The 12,465-nt window shown below is 49.2% G+C and overlaps 1 protein-coding gene across 1 annotated transcript in view; it reads right to left on the bottom strand.

Moving 5' to 3' along the window:
• The window catches only part of LOC126088203 (cytochrome P450 6k1-like), a 281,427-nt gene that overhangs the window by 234,958 nt on the left and 34,004 nt on the right, over positions 1–12,465 (bottom strand). Inside the window, exon 4 of the mRNA XM_049906329.1 lies at positions 2,364–2,626. Within this exon, the coding sequence (XP_049762286.1) occupies positions 2,364–2,626 (263 nt within the window). The remainder of the gene's footprint in view (positions 1–2,363; positions 2,627–12,465) is intronic.

The raw sequence follows: 12,465 nt of genomic DNA, 5'->3' as shown, positions 1-12,465 counted from the left end.
GAAGTATGCACTCCGCGGGAAGCAGTACTTGGATGATAGGGGGGGGGGGGTTTATTGATTCAGTAAGTCGTTGGCTCCAACGTCGATCAGTACAGTAATATCATGCGGGCACACAGGCCCTCCAAGTAAGGTGGCGTAAGGCCATCACACTGAACGGATATTGTGTTGAAAAATAGGGCTTTGTAGCCAAAAGACTGGGGAATAATACGTAATAGTGGAATCCCAAATAAAACAAACCTGCTATTAGAAAAAAATGTTGCATTACTTCTTGAACGTGCCTCGTAGGGTAATAATATTACTGATGAGTTAACATTGTTCCGTACTCGAGTTCGCTAACGCACGCTTGCTAGATGACGTTCGATCAGCAGGAAGCCTGTTTGAATGCTGGTGGTGCGATACATTTTCATCATCAGTATGTGGTCTGCAATGGGACAAGAAGTGGTGGCGTAAACATCTCGTGCCAAAGTCCTGGATTAAATTCAAAATAGCTCTCCTGATGGTGGGTCCCTCAGACGGGAATTTGCAAGCAATTCAAATTGGAGGAAGGAAGGAAGATTGTGGTTCACGATCCACGAGTTCGATGGCGACGGATTACAAGATAGAATTGGAAAGGACGGGGCATGAAATCGACTATCGTCTTTTCAAAGGAACAACCCAGTTTCTCGCTTTAAGTGATTCAGGGAAACTATGGCAAATCTTGATCTGGACGATTTGAAAGGGAACTTTCTGAAAGCTGAACCTAGTTTACCTGCCATGTAGGACACATACATAATTCTGCTATACACCACAACAAGACCTAAACTGTAAAACAACTACACTCCCGGAAATTGAAATAAGAACACCGTGAATTCATTGTCCCAGGAAGCGGAAACTTTATTGACACATTCCTGGGGTCAGATACATCACATGATCACACTGACAGAACCACAGGCACATAGACACAGGCAACAGAGCATGCACAATGTCGGCACTAGTACAGTGTATATCCACCTTTCGCAGCAATGCAGGCTGCTATTCTCCCATGGAGACGATCGTAGAGATGCTGGATGTAGTCCTGTGGAACGGCTTGCCATGCCATTTCCACCTGGCGCCTCAGTTGGACCAGCGTTCGTGCTGGACGTGCAGACCGCGTGAGACGACGCTTCATCCAGTCCCAAACATGCTCAATGGGGGACAGATCCGGAGATCTTGCTGGCCACGGTAGTTGACTTACACCTTCTAGAGCACGTTGGGTGGCACGGGATACATGCGGACGTGCATTGTCCTGTTGGAACAGCAAGTTCCCTTGCCGGTCTAGGAATGGTAGAACGATGGGTTCGATGACGGTTTGGATGTACCGTGCACTATTCAGTGTCCCCTCGACGATCACCAGTGGTGTACGGCCAGTGTAGGAGATCGCTCCCCACACCATGATGCCGGGTGTTGGCCCTGTGTGCCTCGGTCGTATGCAGTCCTGATTGTGGCGCTCACCTGCACGGCGCCAAACACGCATACGACCATCATTGGCACCAAGGCAGAAGCGACTCTCATCGCTGAAGACGACACGTCTCCATTCGTCCCTCCATTCACGCCTGTCGCGACACCACTGGAGGCGGGCTGCACGATGTTGGGGCGTGAGCGGAAGACGGCCTAACGGTGTGCGGGACCGTAGCCCACCTTCATGGAGACGGTTGCGAATGGTCCTCGCCGATACCCCAGGAGCAACAGTGTCCCTAATTTGCTGGAAAGTGGCGGTGCGGTCCCCTACGGCACTGCGTAGGATCCTACGGTCTTGGCGTGCATCCGTGCGTCGCTGCGGTCCGGTCCCAGGTCGACGGGCACGTGCACCTTCCGCCGACCACTGGCGACAACATCGATGTACTGTGGAGACCTCACGCCCCACGTGTTGAGCAATTCGGCGGTACGTCCACCCGGCCTCCCGCATGCTCACTATACGCCCTCGCTCAAAGTCCGTCAACTGCACATACGGTTCACGTCCACGCTGTCGCGGCATGCTACCAGTGTTAAAGACTGCGATGGAGCTCCGTATGCCACGGCAAACTGGCTGACACTGACGGCGGCGGTGCACAAATGCTACGCAGCTAGCGCCATTCGACGGCCAACACCGCGGTTCCTGGTGTGTCCGCTGTGCCGTGCGTGTGATCATTGCTTGTACAGCCCTCTCGCAGTGTCCGGAGCAAGTATGGTGGGTCTGACACACCGGTGTCAATGTGTTCTTTTTTCCATTTCCAGGAGTGTATAAACCGACAAGCTAGAAGTTGCGAGCCTAAACTGAAGTAGTATTTTAAATTTCAAAGCATCATTGGGAATATCCAGCACAGACTGGGTACGGAATGTCTTGAGATGGAGCTACTAAGACTTACCTGTAGAGCTTTGCCGTAGGGATATGGATGGCGAGTAGCAAATGTTCCACCCTGTCTGACAGGTAGAATTCGAAGATCTGGCGTCCCCACTGTCGGAATTCAGCGTCCGGGTTGCGCTGGCAGTTGCACTCGACGCCGAAGGCGACGCTCCCGATGACGTCTGTCGTGAACCTGGCCGAAACGTCGCGAACCTCTAATACTTGCTGGCTCCGCGCTGCATCGTCCAGGACTTCCACCATCTCGCGCCCACATTTGTCCATCGTCTGCAGGCAACAAAATAAACTGCTATAAACTTTTTTTCCACCAGTGGACTGTAGTGCGCACGAATCTAAGGAACTCCATGACGCCTGTAAATCGACATCGACTTCATGGGATATATCTGAAAAATTAAAAACAAGAAAAAAGAATCCTGTGAAACCAATGTAGAATTTTAGTTATCATAAAGACCCTAAAACAATTTCACCCTTCTACTTTTTATTTCGAAATAAATGCTGTTCTTCCTGTTCGATTTGTGATGACTGAGTATACCTTATTCATTGTTATACAAGGTGTAATGGGTATAAGTGTAGATATTTCAGTTTGTGACTGAGGACGGTGCACTGAACAGTATTGCATCAGTACTTAGGTCATTTGCAGACTGATAACTATAACTCTTAAAAGTTGTATGTTTTTAGGTTTCTTACTACCTCGAAGTACATGAGGCCAGAGCAAGCCATTAATGTTTATTTTCCCCTGGGCAGAAGGTCAGGCGTTGCAGTGTGGATGCGTGGACACAATACATGTAGTCTATGCCAACAGGCATAGTCCACTTAGTGGTTCAATACAACTGTGCAGAAAATATCAGGTCGTAAAATGTGTGATGTGTTTATGGAAAACTATTTGAAAACAATCGACACAATGCTGTGTGTAGATATTAAGGTCCCACATATAAAATTATCTGGACTTGTACCGATTATCATAGTATGACCACCAATCTATTGTCCACGGAGGTTCATATGCTACACACAGAAATAGCTGCACTATCTTTAACATACTGTAATGGCTACTAAACAATTTAAGTGGCATTGCATAGTTTCTATTTCTGCAGCTACTGGAGTAACATGCACTTGAGTCTCTGTGTTGTAGGCTTCACATTTACGTTGATACATTGTACCTGTAGCGCTAATTCTGGTATGATAGCGATCATTGTATCATTGGTGTCAGCAGCTAGTCAGGGAACCTTTGTCCTGACATCATATGTGAATTTTTGTCTGTAGACATACATAATGTTAATTTTCCCGTTCATTTTGTTACGAGTTATTGAAACGTCATAAATAATATCATATAGAGAATATAGAAAACATTTTTTTTAAATACGAGTGAGACAATGTTTAAAATGTAAGCGAAAAACTCTTTCATATTTGTTCATATTAGAGTACTTGAGCGAGAGCCGGAAAGAAATGTATCCTGATCGATGGAGGCACGATCTGTAAACATTGTGATGGGACTAACATAAGTGAGCCGAACATAATCATTCCCCAAGACTACAGAGGGATTCTAAAATCGAAATTTGTGAAAACAAATTAAGTAATAATATTTCCTTCGCAATGAAAATGTAATAGGTACATTCATCTATCATTAGGCCCTACTGAGTCAATGTCTCCGTCAGTAACGACTGCAGTTGGCACGAGATCATCGAGACTGGGCCGTGAATCAATGGGAATGTATCGGCTCGACGGATGAATAACGTTTCTTGTTACACGAGGGCTATGGTCGAGGCGAGTGTCTGGATAAGCCGTCATCCAGGCGAGTGTCTGCTCGAAACGTGCGCAGGCGCAGTGTTATGCGGTGGGTGTCGTTTCCAGGGGTTCCGTGGGATCTGTGTAGGTAGCTGGAGGCACCATGACAGCTACTGACTAGCTGAACATTATTGCGGACCACCTGCATCCCTTCATGCACATTGTCTTCTCCAACGGCGACAGTAACTTTCAGCAAGTCCGTGTCAGAAGGCCAGAATTGAGTTATAGTGTCCGGAAACTCACGTTGACGTCTTTGCCATCAAATATGCCGCATCTCTACCCGATTGAGCACATCTGGGATGCTATAGGGCGCCAGTTTCGCGTACACAACCCACTGGCCAGTAATTTTTGGGAACTCCGTGACCTGTAAGTAGACGTCTGGTGCCACAAACCCCAGGAAATCTACCATTGACTTGCCGAACCTATGCCACTGAGAATCGCTGCTGTACCAAGTGTCCCAGAAGTCTTTCCTTGATCACAAACATTCATAAGGCATAAAGTATGACACATAGACAAATACTTTTTTTCTTGAATTGTATGTGATGTATTCAAGTTTTTTTGTACATACCTACTTATCGTTACTTTGATTGTTACGGGGCCCAGTGACGTAACAACCGCGGAATCGGACACGATTTGCAAACAATATGTACTCAAACTAGGAGAAAGCCCTGTACGTCCTCTGGTACCATGAGATGCTGTCACCAAAAACCTTCCAAAGAAAATTCCAAACGGAATACCACAAACAGCCACCAGCTGGTAAAAGCATCAGAATGTGATAAGCGAAGCTTAAGGAAACAGGGAGCGTCTGAGATCTCCACAGAACAGGCAGGCCTGGACGTAGTGCGCAGACAATTCAGACAGCGAGATATGCTGTCTTGAAAAGTGCCAAGAAGTCAGTGACCAAAGCCTCATGTGAGTTGCAGATTCCAAAGACATCACTGCACCGCGCCCTACATAAACAATTTATTTTGCGTCCATGCAAAGTCCAGATCGTACACTCCCTGAAACCAACGGATTACGGTGCTCGTTATGAAATTGCTTTTTCCATGCTGGCTGATATTGAGGAAGATGACTATCGGCAACGTGTCCTCTTCTCAGAAGAGGTCACATTTCATTTGAATGGTGTTGTCCATCGACACAATGCTAGGACCTTGCGATCCGAGAATCGTTAATCTGTGTTTCATACCGTCAGAGAGAGTCCTAAGCTGGATATTGTTGCACTCTTACGCACAATAAAATCATAAGACCTCTTTTCTTCAGTGAAACGATAATCACAGCCAATACCTACCTTGATGTTGTGGTCTCCAGTCTGGAGACTGGTTTGATGCAGCTCTCCATGCTACTGCTGCACCCAACATCCTTCTGAATGTGTTTAGCATATTCACGTCTTGGTCTCCCTCTACGTTTTTGCCCTCCACGCTTCCCTCCAGTACTAAATTGGTGATCTCTTGGTGCCTCAGAACGTGTCCTGTCAACCGATCTCTTCTTCTAGTCAAATTGTGCCACAAATTCCTCTTCTCTTAAATTCTGTTCAGTACATCTTCATTAGTGACATGAGGGACTCATCTAATCTTCAGCATTCTTCTGTAGCACCTCATTTTGAAGGCTTCTATTCAATTCTTCTCTAAACTGTTTATCGTCCACGTTTCACTTCCATACGTGGCTACACTCCATATAAACACTTTCAGAAAAGACTTCCTGACACTTAAATCTATACTCGATGTTATCAAATTTCTCTTCTTCAGACAGTATCAGAACCTATCTTGATATGTTGCGGTTATTCTTTTTTTTTTTTTTTTTTTGTTGTGGTTTTAGGGCGCAAAACTTCTATGGTCATTAGCGCCCAGCCCGTGACTTAAGACAGTAAAAAACCGAAATTTAAAACCAGCAGCAATGGGAACAAAGTCAGAAAATTGGAGAAACTAAAAATAGAAGACTGCTTAAAAATCCACTACAGAAAGGGGGTTATTGTCCCCAAAAAAGCTTCAAATGACTGACGTCATTTCACTGTCACTAATAAACTGTAGAACGCGGTCGGCGGAGCGCGTGTCATCTGCTAAAATCGACGATAGATCAGGCGATAGCTGTAGACGGGAGCGTAACGGATTAAAATAGGGGCATTCAATTAAAAGGTGTCTTACCGTCCACAGCTGAGAGCAGTGGGGACAGAGTGGGGGAGGATCGCCGCTTAAAAGATGTCGATGGCTAAAACGACAATGCCCTATCCGGAGTCTAGCTAAAATTACCTCCTCCCGACGACGCGTTCGGGAGGAAGAGGTCCAAGCGCAAGGAAGGGCTTTCACTTCCCGCAATTTATTACAGGGAAGTGCCGACCAATGGGCATGCCATAAATGAGCAACATGGCGACATAAATCGTTCCGAAGATCGGTGAAGGGAAGCGACTGAATAGCTGGCCGAGGAAGAGAGACTGCGGCCTTGGCCGCTATATCGGCCGCCTCATTCCCACAGATACCAGCGTGTCCCGGGAGCCAGAGGAACGCCACCGAGACGCCCCTCAGGTGAAGCAAGCGCAGACAGTCCTGAATCCGGTGGACCAGAGGGTGCACAGGGTAAAGAGCTTGGAGACTGAGGAGAGAGCTGAGAGAATCTGAGCAGATAACGTACTGTATCCGCTGATGGCGGCGGATGTAGTGGACAGCCTGGAGAACAGCGTAAAGCTCCGCAGTATAAACCGAACACTGGTCGGGAAGCCGAAAGCGATTTGGGGTGTCGCCAACAATATAGGCACTCCCTACACCTAACGATGTTTTCGAGCCGTCGGTGTAAATAAATGTGGCGTCCGTCATTTCTGCACATAGAGCAGCAAATGCCCGACGATAAACAAGTGTAGGGGTACCATCTTTGGGAAATTGACAAAGGTCACGGAGCAGGCAGATCCGGGGACGGAGCCAAGGCGGTGCTGTACCCCAAGTTGTCAGGAAGGTTTTAGGAAAGCGGAAGGAAAGAGAATGGAGCAGTTGACGGAAGCGGACTCCCGGGGGTAGTAGGGAGGAGGGGCGGCCTGCATACCCTACATCAAAGGAGGCGTCGAAAAAAAGGTCGTGGGCTGGATTAGCAGGCATGGAAGACAGACGGCTAGCATAACGACTCAGGAGGACTGCTCGCCGATTGGACAGCGGAGGTTCAGCAGTCTCAGCATAAAGGCTTTCCACAGGGCTAGTGTAAAAAGCTCCAGACACTAAACGTAATCCACGGTGGTGGATAGAGTTGAGACGCCGAAGAATAGACGGCCGAGCAGAGGAGTAGACAATGCTTCCATAATCCAATTTCGAGCGCACTAAGGCGCGATAGAGGCGGAGAAGGACCACTCGGTCCGCTCCCCAGGAGGTACCATTCAGGACACGGAGGGTGTTAAGCGATCGCAGACAGCGAGCCGAAAGATAGGAAACGTGGGAGGACCAGCATAGTTTTCTGTCAAACATAAGACCCAAGAATTTAGCGACGTCTGAAAACGGAAGGTTGACAGGACCTAGATGTAAGGAGGGCGGAAGAAACTCCGTACGTCGCCAAAAATTGACACAAACGGTCTTACTGGGTGAAAAACGGAAGCCAGTTTCGATGCTCCAAGAGTGGAGGCTATCGAGACATCCTTGAAGACGCCGTTCAAGAAGGCTGGTCCGTTGAGAGCTGTAGTAGATCGCAAAATCGTCCACAAAGAGGGAGCCCGAGACATCAGGAGGGAGACAATCCATAATTGGATTTATGGCGATGGCAAACAGTACAACACTCAGCACGGATCCCTGGGGTACCCCGTTTTCTTGGGAGAAAGTACGGGAGAGAGTAGTGTTCACCCGCACCCGAAAAGTGCGCTCTGCCATAAATTCGCGAAGAAAAAGGGGCAGCCGGCCTCGAAAGCCCCAAGAGAACAGTGTGCGGAGGATGCCTGTCCTCCAACAGGTATCGTATGCTCTCTCCAGATCAAAAAATATTGCTACCGTTTGGCGTTGCCGGAGAAAATTGTTCATGATATAAGTGGAGAGAGCGACAAGATGGTCAACTGCAGAACGATGCTTCCGAAATCCGCATTGGGCTGGTGTTAAAAGACTGCGGGATTCCAGCCACCAAGCTAAACGGTAATTCACCATACGCTCCAAAACCTTACAGACACTACTCGTGAGAGAAATGGGGCGATAGCTAGAGGGGAGATGTTTGTCCTTTCCAGGTTTCGGAACGGGAACGACAATAGCTTCCCGCCACCGTCTGGGAAAGGTGCTGTCGGTCCAAATTCGATTATAAAGGCGAAGGAGGTAACGCAGACTATGGGTGGATAAATGCAGCAACATTTGGACATGGATACCATCCGGTCCTGGGGCGGAGGAGCGAGAAGATGAGAGGGCATGTTGGAGTTCCCGCATGGAGAAAACAGTATTGTAGCTTTCGTGATTTTGGGAGGAGAAAGCAAGAGGTCGCACTTCCGCTGCACGTTTCTTCGGGAGAAACACTGGCGGGTAATTGAAAGAGCTCGAAATCTCAGCAAAGTGCTGACCCAACGAGTTAGAAATTGCGACGGGGTCCACTAAGGTATCATGCGCGACAGTGAGCCCAGAAACCGGGGAGAAACTAGGCGCGCCTGAGAACCGTCGAAGCCGACTCCAAACTTCCGAGGAGGGAGTGAAGGTGTTAAATGAGCTAATAAAGAATTTCCAGCTTGCCTTCTTGCTATCGCGGATGACGCGACGGCATCGCGCACGGAGCTGCTTATAGCGGATACAGTTGGCCAAAGTAGGATGGTGACGGAAAATGCGAAGAGCACGTCGCCGCTCACGTATTGCGTCACGGCATGCCTCGTTCCACCAAGGAACTGGGGGGCGCCGGGGCAATTCGGAGGTGCGTGGTATTGAACGTTCCGCAGCTGTAAGGATAACGTCGGTAATGTGTGTGACCTCATCGTCGACGCTGGGAAAGCGACGGTCATCGAATGTCGCGAGAGACGAAAAAAGTGTCCAATCGGCTTGGGCAAACTTCCAGCGTCGCGGGCGCATATATGGCAGTTGAGGCTGCAGTCTGAGGACACATGGAAAGTGGTCACTCGAGTGTGTATCATCAAGGGCGAACCATTCGAAGCGCCGAGCTAGCGGAACAGTACCGACCGCAAGGTCCAAATGAGATAAGGTTGTCGTGGAGGCAGACAAAAATGTGGGGACCCCAGTGTTGAGGCAAACTAGATCCGCTTGGTGGAAGACGTCTAGCAATACGGAGCCACGTGGACAAGGGTGTGGAGATCCCCAAAGCGGGTGGTGGGCATTGAAGTCCCCAACCAGCAAATAGGGGGGTGGAAGCTGACCAAGAAGATGAAGGAGATCAGCTCGTGCCATTGGTGTGGACGATGGAATGTATACAGTACAAAAAGAGAACGTGTATCCGGAAAGTGAAAGACGGACGGCGACAGCTTGGAAGGAAGTGTTTAAGGGGATTGGGTGATAATGGAGAGTATCACGGAGAAGAATCAAGAGTCCTCCATGGGCTGGAGAGCCTTCAACAGAGGGGAGATCATATCGGACAGACTGAAAATGAGGGAGAACAAAGCGGTCATGGGGACGCAGCTTTGTTTCCTGAAGACAGAAGATGACCGGCGAGTAGGAGCGTAAGAGGACCGACAATTCATCCCGATTGGCTCGAATGCCGCGGATATTCCAGTGGATAATGGACATGGGGTGAAAAGAGAATGGAGGAATGTGACCAAAGTCGCTGTCAACTCAAAGACTGCTCGGAGCTAGCAACCGACAGCATGGAACGGCATTCAGCCGAAGGCAGAAGATCCTGATCCATAAGTTGGTCAGGAGCAGTCCCTGCCACCAGCGATCGGCCGGTTGACCGGCCGCCAGCAGTGCGCCTCGGCGACACAGAAGATGGCCGAGGGCGATTTCCGCCAGGTGGTGCTGTAGAGGGGGCACACCTTGGCGGAGAAGGAGAGGAACTGGGTTTCTTTGTAGCCTTCTTGGAAGAATGTTGTTTAGATGAAGTAGGAACCGATGGTTGTGAAGCTGCGGTACGTAAAAACTCTTCACGAGTATGCTCTTTTTTCGAAGACTTGGCGTCCGACTTTTGGGCTCGAGATGTAGCAGAACCCGACGAAGGGTGAGCCATAGAGTGGGCAGGCGAAAGTGGTGAGGTTGAACGAGCGATCTTTGCGCTGGCCGATCTGACGACCGTGGTACTAAAGGTGAGGTCGCAAGTCTGCGTGGCCGCCTCCTTTGTTGGCCGAGGAGAAGCAAGGACAGTGCTGTATTTTCCTGTCTGAGGCACGGTGGGCTTGCGACTGGCGAATAATTTTCGAGCAGCAAAGGTCGACACCTTTTCCTTCACCCTTATTTCCTGGATGAGCTTCTCATCCTTAAAAACGGGGCAATCTCGAGAGGAAGCAGAGTGGTCACCCATACAGTTGATGCAGCGAGGGGATGGAGGTGGACAAGCACCCTCATGGGCATCCGTGCCACACGTAACACATTTGGCTGGATTGGAACAGGACTGGCTGGTGTGATTGAACCGCTGACATCGATAGCAACGCGTAGGGTTTGGGACGTAAGGGCGAACGGAAATTATCTCATAGCCTGCTTTGATTTTCGATGGGAGTTGAACTGTGTCAAATGTCAAGAAGACAGTGCGGGTTGGAATGATGTTCGTGTCAACCCGTTTCATTACTCTATGAACTGCCGTTACGCCCTGGTCAGACAGATAGTGCTGAATTTCTTCGTCAGACAATCCATCGAGGGAGCGTGTATAAACGACTCCACGCGAGGAATTCAAGGTACGGTGCGGTTCCACCCGGACAGGGAAGGTGTGGAGCAGAGAAGTACGCAGCAATTTTTGTGTCTGGAGGGCACTGTGTGTTTCTAACAACAGGGTGCCATTCCGTAATCTGGAACAAGACTTTACAGGACCTGCTATTGCGTCGACTCCTTTCTGAATAATGAAAGGGTTGACCGTGGAGAAGTCGTGACCTTCATCAGACCGAGAAACAACAAGGAACTGTGGCAACGATGGAAGAATCGTCTGTGGCTGAGACTCAGTATGCTTACGTTTGTGACTAGACTTAGTGGAAGGTGAGGAAACCATTGCGGAAGAATCCCCCATGATTACCGGCGTCTCCGATGGCGCGCTCCTCCCTTGTGGGGGCCCTCTCTGAGGGCACTCCCGCCTTAGGTGATTGTTCACACCTCAGGTCACACCTCCCGACAAACGGACGGAGGGACCAATCGGCATTTTCGGAAGGTATCAGCTCGGGTAATCACCCCTCCCTGGGCCTGGCCGTTACCAGGGGGTACGTACGTGTCCTACCTGTCTACCCGGGGCGGGGAATTACGCGTTACCCCGTCACCGGCTACGCACGAAGGGCGTGGGTCGGCCTTCAGACACGCACAGGGAGGAAGAAAGAGAAAGGGAAAGGAAGGAAGAGAGGTCTCAAACGCCGCAGCGGAGAAAAGAGAAGAGGTAAGGAAAAGAGAAGGACAAAGGAAGGAAGAAGACAGAGAAGGACAAAGGAAGGAAGAAGACATAAAAGCAAGGAAGGCAAGGAATGCAGTACATTTACGAGCGTCCGTCTCCGGACGTAGGCACAAACCATACTCCCAGATGGGGAGAAAGAGAAGGAAAGAGCCAGAGGTGAGGGGAGGAGGGGCGAAGATAGGGATGGGGAAGGATGCGGAATGGGAAGGTATGCAGCCCGGAAAGGAAGGAAGGCCACATTAGCTCGGGGTCCCGTGCTCGCTACGCACGTATCCACAAAAGAGTTGTGGACCCCCTGGGGGGTTGCGGTTATTCGTCGACTCACAGATTCTGGAAATTCCAGACTTAATTTTCCAACAAGATTGTGCGCCACCTCAATGCGCGTTAGATGTTCGTGCCTATTTCGGTACAACATTTCCGGGAAGATGGATCGGGCGTGGTGGTCCCATCAGCTGGTCTCCGCGATCGCCGGACGTAACACCATCGGATTTCTTCTTTTGGGGTTACGTCAATAACCACGTTTACCAAACTCCAGCGAACGACATCGCAGCATTACAGTGCAGAATTACTGGCGTCATAGCACCCATTACTCACGAAATATGGACGAACACATGGGTGGTATTGGAATGTAAGATATGTTTCAGTAATCCATTATAAATGACGAACTGCAGCTGTGATTTAAACTGGCGATTAATCTGGGTATGAATATGCAATACGTCGCTTTTTTGGATTTTATATACGCTTCATTGTTTGTGCCATTAAGCAGTTTTCATGGCACTGCAGACTCATCATCAGATGGAGGCGTTACAGCAACATTATATCGTGGACCATGTGTAGCTAGAAGCTGTGATCACTGT

The sequence above is a fragment of the Schistocerca cancellata genome, chromosome 6 (assembly GCF_023864275.1).
Source record: "Schistocerca cancellata isolate TAMUIC-IGC-003103 chromosome 6, iqSchCanc2.1, whole genome shotgun sequence".
In the NCBI taxonomy this organism is placed as follows: Eukaryota; Metazoa; Arthropoda; class Insecta; order Orthoptera; family Acrididae; genus Schistocerca; species Schistocerca cancellata.
Note: the sequence above shows the minus strand (reverse complement) of the source record. Positions and strands in the feature narration are given on the sequence as shown.